This window comes from Vidua macroura, chromosome 3, assembly GCF_024509145.1.
Source record: "Vidua macroura isolate BioBank_ID:100142 chromosome 3, ASM2450914v1, whole genome shotgun sequence".
Lineage (NCBI taxonomy): Eukaryota > Metazoa > Chordata > Aves > Passeriformes > Viduidae > Vidua > Vidua macroura.
Genome location: NC_071573.1, coordinates 21,231,088 through 21,250,594, shown reverse-complemented (window position 1 = coordinate 21,250,594; position 19,507 = coordinate 21,231,088). Strand labels below are relative to the sequence as shown.

At 40.8% G+C, this 19,507-nt stretch overlaps 1 protein-coding gene and 1 long non-coding RNA gene across 6 annotated transcripts in view; one reads left to right on the top strand and one right to left on the bottom strand.

Annotated features, from left to right (window-relative positions):
• Window positions 1-18,257, bottom strand: part of PPP1CB (protein phosphatase 1 catalytic subunit beta) — a 30,735-nt gene extending 12,478 nt beyond the window's left edge. Inside the window, exons 1-3 of one of the 2 annotated variants that reach the window (XM_053972893.1) lie at window positions 18,053-18,257; window positions 3,759-3,890; window positions 210-440 (exon numbers count right to left, since the gene is read on the bottom strand). In XM_053972893.1, coding sequence (XP_053828868.1) covers window positions 210-440; window positions 3,759-3,890; window positions 18,053-18,104 — 415 coding nt within the window. In that variant the 5' untranslated portion in view covers window positions 18,105-18,257. Of the gene's footprint in view, window positions 1-209; window positions 441-3,758; window positions 3,891-4,659; window positions 4,763-18,052 lie in introns of those variants that run through there. The other variant, XM_053972894.1, reaches the window with a different exon arrangement.
• Window positions 5,358-11,834, top strand: LOC128804769 (uncharacterized). 4 transcript variants are annotated; one of them, XR_008436188.1, is made up of 3 exons: window positions 5,358-5,445; window positions 8,427-8,851; window positions 11,394-11,834. It is a non-coding gene; the product is annotated as an uncharacterized LOC128804769 (long non-coding RNA). The 4 variants fall into 4 exon arrangements; XR_008436187.1 differs by lacking the exon at window positions 11,394-11,834 and having other exon boundaries at window positions 8,427-8,600; window positions 8,696-8,905; XR_008436186.1 differs by lacking the exon at window positions 11,394-11,834 and having other exon boundaries at window positions 8,427-8,600; window positions 8,683-8,905.
• Window positions 18,258-19,507: the final 1,250 nt, after the last annotated feature.

The window sequence follows — 19,507 nt, the reverse complement described above, 5'->3', positions numbered from 1 at the left end:
TCTCAATCGCTTACAAGAGCATTTCAAGGACAGCAGAAGAAAAAATAGTAATGCTCCAGAGTGACTTTAACTTTGGCTTGGAACTTAGAAAGTTTCAAAGCTGGTTCAGATTATTGAAACCCTTACATTACAAGAGTCACTACTACAAGTGTTTCCAAAACAAAGTATTAGTCTGTTGTAGTCTTCCAAAAGTTATAGATTTTGCTTACATTCATCATAAAATCCATAGATTCGATTGATGCTAGCACACTCATGATTTCCTCTTAGGAGAAAGAAGTTTTCCGGGTACTTGATTTTATATGCCAGTAATAGGCAAATTGTTTCCAGAGACTGTTTGCCTCTGTCTACATAATCTCCAAGGAAAAGATAATTAGCTTCTGGTGGGAATCCTCCATATTCAAATAATCGAAGCAAGTCTGTATACTGACCATGGATATCACCTGAAAAAAAAAGAGTTTACCAAGGATTAGTGCAACAACATAAAGACTTATACAAGTCAAGAACTTAAGCCAGCTAATTAGTTTTTATTCAGTGATATTAAAAAAAGGCATTAATATTACATTTTAAAACTTTGTAATACAATATGCATTACAAAGGTAAGAACCAGGCTCATATTAAAGCTGAAGTACTCACAGGATATAAATAACTCACCATATCTGCACAACTGCTATGTCAGGTATGAAGCCAATCTGAAACCCAAAAGCTACAAAAAATCTTCACAATAAAGCATAAGCTTTCTAACCAAGCTTTAATTCACTTAAATTAAAACAAGTCAAAAAAAACCCCCTCTAATTGAACAGGTATATGACCAGGAAGCAAATGTACCTCCAAAAAGTCACATTATTTACTGCAAAAACAGATCAGTGAAGAATTCAAACAGACTGGAGAGGAACTGAACACTGTGCTGGCAAAGTACACTTACTTCAAAGGTCAATTTCCATAATGTCGCTGTGCTAAGAATCACATCCCCCAGCATTTAGACTAACTCCTCCTTTGATGCGTGTAACAAGCAAGACAGAGACTCAAAGACTCCGTCCCTTACAAGATTCTTAACCCTGCAGCTTGTTGTTAGGAAAAATATCTGTCATGTTACTCTTCACACTGCCAGCTTTAAAACTAGGCTTTCCATGGAACAGTTCTGTGTAGCATTTACACCACCACAGTGCATCACATCCGAGCAGCCAAAGCTAAACTATCTCTGAACTGTCCACATGGGTCAAGATGCCAAAGCTGCTCTACAGTAACTTCCAGCACACGTGTAATTTATTCTAGCTGACTGGAAAACTTACTACCAGAGTGACTGGAGGCAAAACAGATATGCCAAAAGCCTTCAGTACAAGCTGTATGCTACTTAGATTCAGTACCTCCTGGTCCTGTACACTAAGCACCACATAAATGTATTTTCTCCACTGCTGCTTGTTCAGTGACAAAATCCTGACTTTGCACAGCAGAGTTATTCTCCAGTAGAGCACGATCTACTACAGCCTCAAAAGAGAAAAAAGAACAACTCATATAACTTTTTTCAACTTAAAAAAGAAAAACGGTTCCCAAACCTGTATACTCTGGTTCAACTCAAAGCATACAGTGGTAAGAAGAGTACATGCTATATTATATTCCTTTAAACTTTCCATGAAAAATGCAATACTTCCTCCTTTAGGCAACATTCTCCCATAACTATTTCTCACTCAGGGAGAAGAATCACTTCTCCAATTTTCTTCTAATAGAGGTGATCAGTATCTACTACCCAATTTCAGTCACAATCTGAAGCTCCACTGGCTAAAATCTCTTTAACACATTGCAACAAGAATGACTTGTATTCTCATTGATATTTAGAAGTCTCCAGGTCACAACATGAAGAAGCAGAGGACTGCTCAACAAATCGTTTCTATGCTGAGTCTAGTACTCCAGAACCATGTTATCAAATCCCCAGACTTCAGCACTAACAGAATTAACTACCAAGTAAACACTACAGAAAATATTATTATTATGTTGTCTATAACTACTTTCAGTTACACATGTGCACTGAGGGACAAATGCACTTAAGGGGTAAAAACATTTTACAGAAACAATTTTACAAAGGTACCAAGGCATTTACCATTCCATTCAGGGCACTTAGCATCTTAAAATACAGCTTCATGTGAGCACAAGTTGAAGTCTACCATATATAAGACTTACATTAAAAACCACATCTATTTTAAAATGGACATTTACATAAGAGCATCTTTCATCTTACATTAAAACACAGCCATTTGAGATGTAGAGCTTATTTTGAACTGACTTGATTGTAAGACAAGACAATCCTATTATGGTTCCTCAGGCATTGCCTGAACACACAAAAGTAATAGTTCAAAGCAGTACCAGCTGCATATTTTGCTTTTGATGAAAGCAATCATCTTTCTTTCAGTTTTATCTAAATGCAGCTTTGACAATTGTTCCAATATTAAATTTAGATGTACCTGACACTTCCTGGTACTTTCACTGTGTTTGGAATCTGATTTAAGATAACAAATACCTCATTTAGCTGTGCATTAGCTACACCTATTACTGCACACCTAACAGTCCATTCAACTGTCTCAATCTAAACAGATGAGGAGAACCTTACTTTGAAGTAGGGCAATTATTCTTTGCAGACTTTGACTTATGTACAAGCTACCTGAGTTTGTATGTTTTCTTCATCTAGGAATACAATAAGACTACACTACAGTGAAAAGTCTAAAGAAACTACAATGTGATAAAGTTGCATTTTACCTTCAACTTTATGTAATTAGGCAAGCTGGGCTGGTTTTAGCTCCCCACCCTACCAAGCAATTAGTCATTTAAAAATTACTTTGCCATTAGTGGTTGGTTTGTGGGTTTGGCTGTTTTATTTTGGCGTTTTGGTTTTTTTTAATTGGTAATATCCTTTCAATGCAAGAAACATTGCAGACATTGCATCTGCCAAGAAGAAGCTAATCTATGTTAGAGGATGTAAGTAGTAATGAATACAAAGATAGTTTCCCCTTTAATATTATGACACTTCAATTAATCTAATTCAAGGAATTTTATGCTTTCCAAGGCATTGTCTATTGTTAATAAGCAAGTTGAAGGATGATTACAATCCAGCACTTACAAAACCTTTAAAACATTTTTTTACAAGCTTGTAGTTACAGTGTACTTTGGAAGAAGTGTAACATCTTATAAATGCTTAGTGCAGTAAAAACAGACATGTTTTATTTGTGTTTCAAAGTAATACTGATTTTAAAACATGCTGTAAAACTCAAGGAATTTGTTACATGGTAACTAAGCCTAACTTAAGTCTGCATTCAGTTTTACTTTCTCAACTGAAAGACTAACAATGCCTTCAATTTTTCAAGTGTTTCATTTCACGAGGTCTTTGTTTTGTTTATGCTTTGAAGTGAGCAACTGCAACATGCGGGTCTTTTAAAAGCAACTGCTTTCTGAAATAGCGATCAGAAGAGCACCAGCTCTGTGCAGGCAAGGAACAGGGCAAAATTTGCACTAGATAAGGGCACAAGCAGCCCTTATTGCCAAGGAAGCTTGCTCCAAAATAGCGTGAGGAGCATCGGCAATGTACCAAGTGCTAGCTGCTTTTTCTTCACTTAATCCAATCAAAGCTGAAAACTACATTCAGGATTTTGAAGACCTCCCTCTAATCCAAACTCAACCCCATTTGCCCGACTCAGTATTCTTCCAATCCCCCTAGCACAGAACTAGATTGAAACACCTACATAAAACACGTATATATCAAGCTCACATACCACAAATTTTCAGAGGTGCCTCTAGTTCCAGAAGAATAGGCTGGCTAAGAAATATTTCCCGTGATTTTATGCACAAGCCCCGAACTTCTGCTTCAGTCATCTGAACAATCTTCCCAGGACGACATCCTCGTACTGAAATGAGATATTTAACAGTTGAAGGTAACTACCACACAGATATACAGCAATAGCTAAATGCAGATGATCTGTATTTATAACACATATTTGACAAAAGCCAGCATCACATTCTACATATGTACCAAATACCTTGGAATTATGCTGTCCAATGAATTGTAAAATTAATCTCTGATACTGTGGTAATCTGTGCTTCAAGATCTGTATGCATTCCTGTTTAATAAGATCTCAGAAGATAACACTTTAAATAGCAATTTTAAGAAGTGTTTAATTTAACAATTCCTTTATGCTAAAGTATTCATAAAAGACAAGAAACAACTTCGAACAGAGAACCTGAAAACACTTCCACATTAGCATATGGTAAACTTCTTTAGGACTGTTAAGTTCAATAGCACTAGTTAAATACAAAGAAAAAAATCAAAGACATTATGTTTAAATAAACTGAAACTGCCATTGTTGGGGAAGATGAAACAAGAAGGCCTTATAGGTACGATTGCCTAGCAGGGGATTGGGAAAGTGCAGAGAATGTGAGCCAGATTGAGATGAAAATGAGCTTTGAGATGACAGACCTTGGCTGCTAAGTAGCTGGTGGGCAGTGGTGTAGCTGGTGGAAGATAACTCCCTTTTTTGACCCACAGATAAAGCAAAGGGTCAGATAGTGTTTTGTCTCATTCCTCAAAAATGTAGAGTTTATCTCGCACTTGTAACCCTCCCGTGAAGTATGATGTATCTGTAATCCCATTGGTCCAAAGTCCTTTTCCACACCCACCTTCAAGCCCCCGTGATAAGGTGTACCCGAGAAGCCGGGGCCATCTCCATCTTCTTCTTCTTCTTTCTCTTTTGCCTCCCTCTCTGCTCTCTTGGACCCTTCTCTTAGAACTCTCTCGCTACCTCGCCCTACCCCCACTCCTTGAGGCCTGCTTCGGGCTGCGCCTGGCAGCTCCGAGCAGGGCCCCCACAATAAACCATACATCCTAAAACCGGGCTCTAGAGATCTCTCGTCTCCGTCTGTCCTGACCGTCCCGGATCAGCGCTCGCCACAGACTGGCGCCCAAGCGCCATGCCACACCCCTTCAGCTTTTCCACCTGTGTGAGACTTCTCCATGGACGGTAACTAAATAACCAGTTCTACCCCTCAAATCGGTGTCGTGAGTGCGGCATCTCGCTGCTGGACAGCGTGAAAGCCGCAGCTCAATTTTGCCGAGGCTGTCCTCGAGCACAGGCTGCCGTTACTATGTAGCGAGCACCTGGAGCTCCCTGAGGAGCCTTGCCTGTGCCTTCTCTCGAGCACGGAGACGCCGCTGATCAGCGCCGACCGGAGCTCTCTGGAGGGACATTGCCGAGCACAGGCGAGCGCTGCTCAGCACCGCCCGCACTGTGGCTCTGAGTGAGTGTTTGGAGTTTGGAGGTCCCGAGCACGGAAAGCCGTTGCCTAGTGACGCCTAGAACCGGAGCTCTGAGGGGACCCTCAAAGCAGCGTCCTGAACCCCGACTGGAGTGTCTGGCCAACCTCCCGACGGAGTTCTGAGCAGGACCCTGATTCTGCGACACCAAGGTGAGCTATACTTGTGTAAAAATGTGACAATCCCACTCTGTTCACGCCAGAGATCTCTATAAGCATCTAAAGCATTCCTTAAGATGTAGCAACATCACATTACCTAAGTAAGAGCTAAAAAACCTTTTAGAATGGACTTTAGTTAACTTTCCAAATTCTGACCGTTCAGCCGTCTTTACCAGAGCCTTTTGGGACACAGTTGGAAATAGACTCTCTAATAATCTCTCCTGCCGCGATATGGGTGCCGCTGACCTTGTCCCAGCATGCAGGGCGTGGTTCGAGTTGTTTGCTGTACAGACCACGCCCGCAGTAGTCTCTCCGTCTGTCCACGCTGTTGCAGAGAGTCTCCTCCATCCCACCGCGAGTCTGGAACGCGGCACGCCCCCCGCTTCCCCCCACGCCACGCGGCTTCTGTATTCGCGGCTCCATTAACCCCTACGGCCCCACCCCCCTCTCTCGGTGCCCGTTCCCCGGACCCCGCGGCCCCTGCCATCACTCCCGCCATCCCCGCGCCCGCTATCGCGTTCAACCCTGCTGTCCCGGTTGCCGCAGTTCCTCCCCCCGGCTGCAGCGTCACCGTCGCGGCTCCACCGCCATATTAGGAACATCACACTAAAAACTAGGAAAGTTTGATGAAACTTTTATATAATGGCTCTTAAATTACTGAAACCTTTACAGCCAAGAACAATCTAATTAGAAATGAAATTGAATTCACAAGACCTGTAAGTCAGGCACTGGGACCTATATTTAGCAAAAAATCAAAAGCATTTGCATGTCATTGCACTCCAACCAATATCCTCTGGAAAGTTTATCTGCAGCTGCTTCTTTCTACAAGTATCTGTATGATTCCTGTCAGAGGCTTTAATGTGTCTTCAGTGAGGCAGCAAAATAGAACAATTGTGTTGTCACTTTGGCCAATCCAGTTCAGTCTTGTGTCTCAGCATAAACCAAACTTCAGAGTTCAAACGAATAAGCCAGAATCTATCAGTGTCTACAACAGGCGAACATCCTGTCCTGCCATCTGTTTTAGGAGAAAGCAACATTCAGCACTAAACCATGGTAGTACCTTCAAGCAAAGATAATACACAACTTTTGCAGCTCAAATACAAATGTTTTCAAATTCATGTATAGTAAGACTTGATTTCATAAAAAATTTACCTGCAGCTTCAGTTAGTCTAATAAATTTGTGAACAGAAGAGCAAAAACTAGTTCTTCACACACAGCAAATTCCTAGGTCACCTGCTTTCCCTCTTCAAAACAGAAAAGTAAGCTTGTAATTTTTTTTTTTTTTAATTAACATAACCTCCCTTTTCCTTTCATTTCTGCTTAGTTCCTAGAAAACCTACTATATAGGGGAGGTCAGTATAATTACATCTAGCATTGTCTACATAGTGCAAGGGGGAAGAAAGGATATGAGGGAAAACAGTTTGTGCTAGGTCACCTAGTACTACAGTCCAAAGTGTTAAACTCAAAATGCTGTGCTCTGGTTATCACTTGTCCCAGTGTAACTGCACCTCTGACCACGCCAACACTGTGCTATAAATATTTATTTTTAATAAACACCAGACACTCATTAGAGGTTAAGAAGCAGTCACAGGAATACGTGAAAAGGCAGAACTGCAGAGTGGTTTTCAAAAGCAAGGAAGAGATGCGAAATTAGATCCTGGGACAACTAGTTTGAGTGCCAAAAGAGAAGGAGGAATAGTACATCTGAAGTTGAGGATATATTGGAAATACTTAGCTCATTAGAAACTCACAAGAAAAAGGCTGTGTCATACAGGACTTCTTTTAGTGACATTCAGTGAATCACTACCAGGTGATATTTATGACATGGTAAGTCACATTCCTCTTGCTAATTAAGATTTCAACTACACTTGAGAAAGCACACAGCATTTTAGCAACACTTTTTGTGTTATTATTCCTCATGCATTAAGATATTCGCTTGCATATTAGAAGAATACAAAGGCAGACATCAGAAATAATCAATGTGACTTGCAAACAATATATGCCTACAGGCTTCCATTTCATCACATTTCAAACAAATGAGTGATGTTCTTACAGCTACATCTTCAGCCCCGTTATCAGCAAAAAACCACAAACAAACAACTAAACAAACTCAGGCTTGACAGCTTTGCACAGAACTTGACTATCCACTTTGCGAGGTACCAAAATGTTCCAATAATCTTAATTTTAAATGCTTGTGTTCCAATCGTTTGTAATGATCCCCTTCAGAGACTTAGGACTCCTTCTGATAGGCACAATAAACTGCCATTATACACAAACCGAGTCTTCATATTACAATGGCTAAAATTTTAATTAAACAATTGCTCTATTTTAGACCTATAGCTTGCAACAAAGTCACACCAAAGCACCATGCAGCACAACCAGCTTTCCAGTCACGTCTTCCCACTACAGACAGTGCATTCTTTTAACCATAAGCAATGACATTCTCTTCTGTATTTAACTTTCATGATGTTTTGCAGTACCAGAATGATGACGTTTCATACAGGTCAAAACCAAGTAGTAGAACTACACACATCCACTCCAGCTTTAGAACTAGACTCAAACTAGTTTTGGAACTAGACTTTCAAACCCGGGAAAGCCCACTATACACAACATTAACATTACCAGGAGCAGCACCAGACCAAGCACTGAGACCAAAACTGAGATAACAGTTCAAGTAGAGCACCCAGTTTAAAGAATTTTGACCCAATCTATTTTTCTTACAACACCAGCCTTGAGCTCCCTTTCAAAGTCACACAGAGGTTTAAACTTGGAACATTTGCTTTATAGGATTGATGCTTTGAGTGGTGCTGGATTTTTTCATGAGAAGCAAGACACAGAGAACATGTAGTTCCTGATTTCATAATTAACTGCCAGTCAGTGCCTTGATGGTATTTCTTTACTTCTAACAGTAGAGCCCTAAATACTGCAAGTCCTTAACAGGCAAATCAACCAAGCAACTTATTGCCTCACTTCAGATTTTCCAGGTTAGGAGACACTTCTACAACTCTAACAGCTCTATCGCTCTCAGAAGAGGAGACAGCATGCACGTGATGATCAGTTACTTCCATCCTTTGGGAAGGGTGCAGATCTGAGCCATTGCACCTTTGCAAAGGCACCTTCCACCCAGTCTGCAGCTCCAGAGTAAACACGTAGGTTCAGTTACATTTGAAGTAATACAAAACCTGGAGTTTCATGAGGAATAATCATCAATACTAATTAAGATAAAAGCAGTTTTCTCCCACAGTTTCCGGATCAGCAACAAGGGTGCTGCATATTGAGAAATGAGAGGCTCCTGTGACCCTGAAAGGCTCAGCACTTCACTGGATTCACAAAGACACTGAAAGGTTTGCCAAGTAGTCATCTGGAACAGATGTGCCACAGCTGTGGTTCAAGCACACAAGTAAGACTAAGCACTTATTTCAGCAGCTTACATTACAACTAGAATTTTGTTCAAGTTGACTCAGCTGAGCTTTGCATGGATTGTAAACAACACTGCATTTAGTTTTTCAAAAGCCAAATCCCCAAGAACAGATTGAAGGGGAGGTTCTAAGAACCAGATCGGGAGCATAAGAGATCTTTTTCAGACTCATTTATGAATTACTATAGCTAACCACTCAAGTCATAGCTTCACACACTGCAAAATCCGTAGCCCACAAACAGCCTTTAACAGCATTGGGAAAACCATCATTTTTAACAGCTGTCAGTTACCCAGGACAGAAATATACCAACATTAAAGGTAAATTAATTCTCTTTAATCTAAAATGCTGTAAACAAGCTTTGATTTACATAAATTAGCCTTTCCATAGGGACAGCACTTCCTGTTGTAATACACAAACTCATAGTGCTTGTTCTCTCCAGTGAGCTTCAAGCAGAGTGACATGGCACGGGATAAAAAGTAATAAAAGCAAATATATGCACTGAACACAGACTTCTTTTAGCACAACAGATCCTACAGTTACCTAAAAGCTATTCTAATTAATATTAGAATAATCTCTGCATCTACAAAATCATTGGTAAGCAACCTTAAGAAGTTCCGTAACAGTAATTAGCAATCCAAGACATAAGCTGCACAGTGGAGGGTAAGAAAAACTTCAGCAAAAAAATAGTAATTTTTTTTTTAATCCCTCTAAACTCATGCCAGAGTGTAGTAGATTATGTAAGGCAATACTGGAAAGGAAAAGGAAAGTGGGTCAAGAATTGGCTGTTCCAAATTCCACTTGCATCGCTTTTTTCCATAGCCTTCCATGAAATGGAAAAAGTATATTTAACCTGTTCTGTCACACTGCTTCTGGTGTGCCTCTCTCTAAGCAACTAAGCTGCTCATTTTGTGCCATCACTAATAGTTTCTTCAATGACTAACTCAGCTATGGTATGCTCAGCTACCCTAAGCATTTACCTGGTGTTGCTTTCCAAGATCACTGTGTCCAGTTTATTGCATGTAACACTCACAGTTTTATCATAACATCAAAACCCAGAGACTTCTCCCTAAGTATCATTAAAAAATTGGGTCAGCATTATTGCTAATAAGCACTCTCCTTTCCATTCACTCTGGGTTTTTTTTTGCATACATGCACTTATGTGGCCACATAGTAGCCACACAGTAAACTGCAGTGAAGTGATATTTTCTTCGTAGAACAAAGATACAACAAATCAAAAATAAAATCTAAATAGTTCCCCAAGCTGAAGAATATAGCCTCTGTGAACTTGAGATAGGGCTAGTGAAAGAGTAAGGAGCTGGTTCTGCTTCTTTCCACAGTAGCTCCAGCCAAGCTTATGTCTAAAATTATCGCTTTAGAAGTCAATTTTGCCAGAGCAGATCTAAAAAAAAACCCCAAACTACAACACAAGATTGCAAGCATGCAATTTTACAAATCGCACACAAGCAATCCCCTTAAGCTTACACTCCCCCCACATTCTGTGCAATGTTTAATCATTGGTGATTAACAACTCCGACATTTAACTTTTTTTTTTGTACTTAAAAGTACTTTGGAATATTTGGCAAATGTTGAACAGCCTGTCAATAGTAGGAGCAGAACGGATTTTAAAGCTTAAGGCAGCATTATCTATGACTTGGGGAAAAAAACACAGTCCTCACACTGATTTTGGAAATATGTTCTGAAGTTATCTGCTCTTAGTATTTTTTAAATCCAAATTACATACTTTCATGAGTTTAGGTCAAGAATCCTATACTGGATTTTAAAAGCAACTCTCAAAAAGCTACCCCCTCAGAATATCTTCTGTTATTTGACTTGTTTAGCTGCCATGCAGAAGAAGCCACTCCCTACCTTGCAGCAAAACAGAGTTAAGCCAGCAACACAAGTTTTAAATTTTCAGAACTGCTGTGACAGAACTAAGCTTAGAATAGCTCTCACTCACGAGTTACACTGGTGGACAACAATAATATAAATGGACACGTTAGAGCTTTGCTCAATTCAGCAAGAACAGATTGCTGAACATACAGCTCTTCTGCAGTGTACCCAGCAACCCTGTACCTTTCCTAGGGTACATCACCCAAATTTCTCACTAAAAATAGAATAATCAGTCTTCCTGGGAGCTTTTTTCCTGAAAAACTGTGCTTTTACGTCCAAATAACCTTAAAGTCTTTCTAAAATTGCCTTCACTAGAAGACCTTGATATTAAGTATTTTGCTGAAGAACAGTGATTGCTTGTGAACTCATTTTAGCAGGCTTATTTAATATCTAGCACAAGTTCACTGAATAGTAAGAGACTGCCTAAGCCTTTAATGGGAAAAAACCCCTAACAATGAAGTGGTGTTGTTCTACCCAAACTTGAATTTACATTCTTTAGATACATACAATCCAGCAAAATTAATACTCATGGAGAAGAGGCTTTGAAATTACTTAGAAACAACTATGTAAAATTGCTTCAGGGGATGTTCCAGTAAGCCCACGAAAACATGCAACCTTTACCCACTCCTTTAGCTTTTCATGGACCACCTGCTTCCTTACCCAGAAGTTCCACAAACTAACTGATGTCTCAGTCATTCTGTATCATACATGGTTCCAAGAATTGCTGAATTCAGTGTTGATGGGCAAGATCACATGTTCTGTATTTACTGTTCGCTTAAGTACACTTGAACCTGAAACTTGAGCAACCAGCAAAACTGAAGGTAGAAGCTTCTTACAATGCTGTATTATACAGTGATAGTAATTCCTGTCCTAGTCTACTTGGAAAGCTAACCCAGCATAAAAATTTCACGAAGCGAAGAATTTCAGCTTATTTCTTAAAGGATGACTTTCTTTTCCCCTAAAGCAGTGCTAATAAAATTCCTAAAACCTAAAACTCAAGGAAGGCAGAGGTAAATTACAAAAGTTATGAAGTAATTTCTGAGAAGTACCAAGGAGAGAAGTTACTGAAGCTACAATACAAGTTACTGAAGCTACGATACAAGAAGCTGGCTATAATTTCTGCACATCAATGTCACTGGTATTTAACCAATACAGTTATATGGGATAGATACACAAAAAGCTTTTTATCAAGCTTGGTACAAAAATACCAAAAAACAAACACAAAATGCCCCCTCAAAACCCAGAAAAGATGGTACCATGAAGCTAAAATGTCCTAGTAGTCAATGTACTAAGACAAATCACACAAGAGAATGTTCATTTCAATGTTTCAAATTATAAACCGGATACCGAATACCTTTAGAGGGACCTCAGGCTGAAGTTAAGAGTGGATTCCCCTATACAGCCCTCTCACTGAGTACTGCATCTGACCTTAGTGAGCAACAGCCAAATATAGCATGCTGCCCTCACCACGGTCTATGGTTTAGCAGTGTGGTTTCTTCCTTTCTAAAAAAAAGTTACATTCCTACCTTTGGTGGTAACTAATGAGCATTTAAGAGAAATTTTAACACTTTGTAGTTGCAGTTATCTTAAATAAGAACAGCATTTCTCTCTTTTTATACTATAATTTAGCTGAGCAGTGAGAAAGACACTGAATGACTCAAGTAAAACCTGTGCTGCAGAGTATCTAAATGAAACAGTTACTGAATCATGGAGCCTTCCAGTGGCCGAACAGCCAGACAGAATGAAGAACCCCAGCAGACTGCCTGATGCTGGGTCTTGGCCTTCAGTGCAGTTTTTCAAGCCAACCATTCCATTCGTCATGCACTTATAAAGCTAAAGATGAAGTGGCTGATATCTGCACTGCTGTACAAACCCAGAAACAAACTTCATTTTTCTGTCCCTCCTCTCTGGTTAATACAATACCTACTCTCCTAGAAACATATCAAAATTGCTTATTTTTTTCCTCTTTTTAAAGACTATTTTTTAAAAAGTCCTTTGCAAGCAACTCCTTTTACAGTTATTCTTGTTTATTTTTCTAGTCTCAAATCATCCAGTGATTTCACACCAAGCCAGGTAATAACTCTTGTTTATTCAGGATTCATATCCATGGTTTGTTTATATTGTTTTGCAACAGATCATCGAGATCTATTTTATTTCTCTACAACTGCCTCTCTTTTTCAACATCAGTTACAGAGCCTAGAACTGCAAGCACTACTACCATATCATAATACCACACCATCAGGCTGGCTGGATATATTTATTAGCTAAGACAGTAACAAAATAAGAAATGTTATTGACCATAGCATATTTGATCACTATGCTCTATACCATTTAAAACTAACATGGAAAAATCTCAATTATTTAATAAGAATTTAAAATCCAACTTCCATTTAAAAAGTCAAATAATATTCAAATTCCTGTTTATCACAACCTATAAGACCTCCAAAATCACAAGAAAATGAAACTTGCAGCTTTCTTAAAAGACAACCCATGACACAGTAAGAACAGCATGCAATTGGCTTTTTAAGGCAATTATAAATATCACCTTTTTAGCTGAACATTGAAGCAATAACCATTCCTACACCTACTGGGTGTCTTCTTGGATAAGTATTTCCCAGTTTCCTTGGTGTGTTGGTACTACCAGAACTAGTAGCCCTCAGCCGCACACAAAATGAATTTGTTTAGAAAAGATCCTCATTAAGTTCAGTCAGATTAATTCAAACTGTTAATTTTAATTAGGACAGCTAGATTTAGGCAAGCAAGGTGTTTTGCCTAGACAAGGCAAATTTGTTTGTACCACAACAGAAATTAAGCCCCTTTACAGAAAGCCACCTTGTACCTCAGGTTACTGTGCCTCGATTTCCCTAAGTACATCCTCCCTTCCATATGGTAAACTCCCTTGTGTTTTCTAAGTCAGACACCTATAAATTTAAAAGAGCAGAGATGCATTCCAGCTGGGACGCCTTATATCCAGAAATTAAGGATACAGCACAGAAACAGAAAGCCCAACTCCCTGACAGAAATATGGAACTTAACACCAGTCACAGCACTCTTTACAAGTCAAGGTTACACCTATTCCAGTATCTTTGCTTTCATATAGGGGCAACCTTCTCCACACATCACTAAATTTAAATCAGCTTAGAATCTGGCTTAAATGTAGACCTGGTGCACCCATTTAGCTCAGCATTGTTGCAAATTTCAGGGCATTTCCCAGATAGGGATACATGGTATTCCTAGATGAGGCAAAACACAAGTAGCAATTTCAGCTGCAGAGCCCAGGAGAAAAAAACTTCTCTGTTCACATTGGAAAGTAGGATTCAAAGAGACACTCAAATCACAGCCTTCCAATACTTAAAGAGGGCTTATAAGAAAGACGGGGACAGACTTTTGAATAGGGCTTGTTGCAATCAGACAAGGGAAATGGATTTATACTAAATAATTTTTTTTTAAAGTAGGCTAAGACTAGATATATGGATGAAATTCTTTTACAGTGACAGTGATGAAACACTGAACAGGTTGCTCAGAGAGGTGGTGGATGCTTCATTCCTGGAAACATTCAACATCACACTGGACAGGGCTCTGAGCAACTTGATCCAGTTGAAGCTGTCCCTCTACTGGAGAGGTTTGTACCAGGTGACCTTTACAAGCTCCTTCCAACCCAAACCATGTTATTATTCTGTATTTCATAACTGATGTGCTCATGGCAGTATCATGTGTGCATACTCCTGTGCTGTCCACAGCTAGAACGGACTGGGAAAAAAAAATTGATCCACCAGATGGCATAGCTGGGATAGTAGGAAGGGGAAAAAACATGTAGACACACTGTAGCACACACAGTAGACACACTGAAGCAAAAATAAGAGCACCATCTTCGTGTACCATAACATAGCTAAGCCTGATCTGTGATTCTGCATACCAGCAGCACAAGAAGGAAACACTCTTTCAATCAATTTGGCTTATTCACTTTCATGGCCACGTATCACTCTAAGGGTCTTTCCGCAAAGTTAAGGAATTCCATATTTAAATGACCTGCAAATCTTTGCAGATTCACTCATGATAGACAGTAAAATTCAAAGTATCTCCAAGATAGTGAGGCACACATGTCAGAACACCAGCACTTCCCTCATTCTTCTAGTAAAGCAACAGGAATGACAATTTAAATCTGGCAGATGGTACCTGGTAGACAGAGATAAAATAAAACATTGCTATGTTCAGACTTCATGTATACACTTGGTTTTTTACCTTGCTACCATTTCCAAACAGTAGTTATTTATAAGGTATCACTAACTAATGGCCATGTACTAGACAGACTGCAAGAAAAAGTCAATTCAAAATGAGATTTTACTATTCCTAAATTCATCACTTAACCAATGAATAGAGGAGAATAAATTGGTATATGCAAAAGACCATGGAAATTAAAAGCTAAAGAATATGGAAATTAAAAGCTGCAGTCCTAGAAGACTATTAACATTCATTATACCCATTACATCACCACTTCAGGTGAGTCTATGAAAACTCTCTCTAAATTCAACTCAAGAGTTAATCGATCTGGCTTCCAGCACTCAAAAGACCCACAAAGTAAGAATACATTCAAGATAAGCATGTGGGCACACTCCTTGAGGAATGGGAAGATGTTCCTGAATTCTCCCAAGCAGCCCAGCTGTAGGCCACTTCATACTGATATCTCAAAAAGAAACCAAAATCACAATTAAACCCAAAGAAAGTAAGACACTCCAAGTAGGTAATTCCAATCAAAAGGTAAGTTAATGTGTCATATGACCCAGAAGGACAAAAACAGTTAGAGTAACCTAATTAAAGTAGGAGCAAGAACTCCTGACAGTTAATATCACAGCCTAGAAACAGGTGTCACCACCCAGCAACCCAGTGGCAGCAGTGAAGTTTCCTACTGCTGTGGCTTTTGATATGTATTTGCTAGTCTTGAAAAATTACATGTAGCAGCCACTGAGAGATAATTGTAGACTGTTATTCAAACTTAAAGCCATCCATTTCACTTAAAGCAACCAAAAGGACTAAATATATACTGCATGACAATTTAACAAAAAGGTCTTTTTATTATTTCACTGTATTTACACTTATACCACAAAAGCCATGTTTCCTTATCCTTTTAAGTCAAAGTTGAAGTGTGAGTAATGGAGCCAAACAACTTGCTTTGAACAATGTAGCTGGCGATAAGAGTCAACAGAAATTTTTCTGCGCAACCAGTGTGGGGAGGGATTCATACTCACTTTACCAGAACAGGTCAGCTAAGCAACAGCATGAGCTCCAGAATGTGAGCTGCCAATTGTACAAACAAAAAAAACCAACCTTCATTGTGGAACACTGCTGTTTGAACAACAGGTTAAAATGCTATATGCTAGCAGTGCAACAAATAAAAGATGTTAAAAAGACAGCAAAAATAATTGACACGATGCATCCCTTTAATTGCTGCCATTTTTTTCAAACAAAACCTGTAAGAATTATCTATTACGTTTCAGATACAAGATGTTGCACAAGGTACTCCTCTAATGTTAGCAGATGACAAGCAGAAAGAAAGCACCTCATTCCCCTTAAAAATCTTCATAATCTCTGCTCAAGAGTTAAAAGGGGACTTAGAAACAGAAAAAAATTACAAACAATGCTTGGTTCAGAAGTTGTACATACATATATCCCTAAAGGTTAAAGTCCTATAGAAGACAAAAACCACGGGGTAGGCTGCTGAAACACAAGGTAAGAACCATAACCCAAAAAAGCTATGAAGTTGTAACAGACGTATTTACGGTGTATGCAAACTGTATGGAAGACATATTTTAAAAGTCTTCAGAAGAAAAAAAAAAAAAAAAAAAAGCAGAGTAATATTTTAAGAAGGAACAGAACAATCCAACAAGTTGCACACCAAAACAATGCAGAATCCCCTCCTCCTTTAGCACTCTATATTTAAATTACTACACTATTGTGGAACAAATATCTTTCAAATATATTATTTAAAGCGTCTCAAAAACCCCAGAACCGTAAATATACATGTATTTTAATATCTCCCCCCCAAATCTGCCCTAAAATGTCAACATTTACTAGGTTATTATTTAGCTTGTCTTAAAAAGCTACCTATTAATCTGTGTTTCAACATCCAGAAAAAGGGAGTTTTATCTGCATTAACGATCTAAGAGAAACTTCAACTGATACTTGTTTCTTCATACTATACTACGTTGCATACCTTAAATCACAAACGTAAGCACAACTGTTCAAAGACTTCATGTATTCTTAAATACTGATTTTGCTGCTCTTCGTTTTCACGCCGAAAGGGATGAGATAACACCTACTAAGAAGTCCTTAAAGCCCTAAACCCCTGCTTTGTAGTAACTCGAATAAACAAAACTCAGCCTCACAAAACTTGTTTCACTTCCCAAACTATACATGCTCCATAAATTCCTCTTTATAAGTCTTCTGCAATGTGATCTAACTATCTAAGGAGTACGGCAACCAAATAAATGAACGGCGCATACCCATGCAAGTACTCTCATCTCCAGCATACCAGGTATTTGTTGAATGTGGAATGAAAGATTAATGGAAGAGGCCCAAGAAGACTACACATTCACGACATAACTTAAATAAAAAGAAAATGCTAGCAATAATTCCTCAGCTTCTCCAAAAGCAGGCAATAAGTGAGCTTACTTTAAAGGGCAGAATCACTAATACACAGAAAACCCTCCACAGCCTTTATCAGCCACCCATGAGAGCCACTTCTGGAGACTGCCCCGTAGGCAGGCTGAGGAATGTCAGCGCACTAAATCCCTCTGCTCCCACTGACACTCACGTACACACAATCCCACACCTAACGCAGCTCGCAGACGTAATTTTACACACGGAGGACTGCGACTACAACCCGACCGGAGGGGCGGGGGGGAAAGGCCGCTCAGCTAGCAAGGAAAAGAGCTCAGCTAGCGAGGCGCCCCCAGCTCGCCCCTCAGCCAGGCAGCTGCAGCGGGGTGAAGAAGGGAAGATGGAAAACGGAGCTTTTTTTTTTTTTTTTTTTTTTCCTATTAAATAGGAAGGCAGCCAAGCCAGACAGGGCGGGCACCCCCCCGCGCACACCAACCCCTCCTCCCTCCGCGGGGCTGCAGGGCCGGGGCTCGGGGCACCGGCGGGACGCGCCGAGCCCGCTCCCGGCCGCCACCCCGGGCCGGCGGCGCGGGGAAGGCGCTGCCCCCGCTGGACCCGCACCGCGCCGGCTGCCCCGGCTCCTCCCGCGGGGAGCGGCGGCGGTGCCCTCTGGCTCCCCGCGGCGCCCCGCTCACCTTCCAGAAGCCGGGTGATGAGGCTGTCCACGTTCAGCTCCCCGTCCGCCATTTTGTGGCCACCAGACTCGGTCCCGGGCGGGGAGAGGGCGGGGTGGAGGGCGCTCCACGGAGGAGGAGGAGCAGGGAGCGGCGGCCGCAGCGACAGTGGCTCCCCCCACCCCCCTCCGGCGGTCCCCGGCGGCCGCCCGGCTTCTCCCGCTCCCTCGCAGCTAAATGGGAGAATGCGGCCACCGCTCCTCCCCGCGCCTCCTCCCCTCCTCAGGAGCCGCCAGGGCGCATGTGTCGCCTCGCCCGCCGCGGCCGCTCCGCGCTCCGCTCAGCGCGCAGGCGCGGCGGGCTCGGTGGCGCAGGCGCGGAGCGGGCCCGGCCGTGCCCCGCCGCCCGCCCTGTCCCGGCGGCCTCGGGCGGCGGCGGCAGCGCCGGGCGCGGACGAGAGGCGGGAAAACGAGCCCCGGGAGCCTCAGTGTCAGCCGAGGGTCACCGCTCCGCCTGCTGGCACCACACCTGTGCCATCTCGCAGCTTATTAAAAATAATTTTTAAAAAATCTGTCAGAACTGGAGTGACGAGTTGTGCTCTTTGCAGCGCTCTTCTAACGCAGTTGTCAGAGAAAACTCTGTGGTTCGTGTTTCACTGCGGCTAGAGCTGTTGAGAGTACTTTTTTGGTGATTTCTGGAACTTTTGTTTTTTTGGAGATGAGCTCTCTAAAGACATGTTTACATACTTCTGTCAGCAGATGCTTGCCTTGGATGGACAGAGAAGTGCTTTAAAATGTAGGTGGTGAAAACCCTCTGTGAACGGGGAGAGCAGATAAATACATGTATGTTGACAAAGTAACAAAGTGCAGATGTTCTAGGAAAAACAGACCTCTCCTTTATATGCCTAAATATAGATGTTGATGTAGAAACTTGAACTTGAATTTTTCCATCAGTCCCTACAAGCCAGCAAAATGCTGCCACCTTATATAATGTTGAAACCAAATTTTTATCTCCTGATTAGAAGAAAATGAGTATGAGCAAAACAAAAGCAATTAGGACAAGGTGGGGCCATGATTAGGTATCAGATGATGCTAAGTGTCCAGTCAGGTGAAAGAACACTCTTGTGAAATGCCTACACAGGTGGGCAGGTTATACGAAAATAAAATTTCAGCTCATCTGCTCATGATAGGATGTATATCTATCCTTTCTTGTTTTTCAAATTCTGCTAGTATTGGAAATCTAAATTAAAGAAAAAAAACCCTAAAATGTTTTTCTTTCATTTTTCGTTAAGCTAGGAAAAAGAATTATTCCACTTTTTGAAAGTTCATCCTTATCCCAACTACTTCATTGCTACCAAGACTAATAGATCTGCAGTCCCTGTTGAGCTTTTAGGAATTGTCCCAGTTTCATTTCACACTGAAATGCCCTCAAACTGAACTGCCCTGGAGGCTATTTTAAGCCATCACAACATCAGGT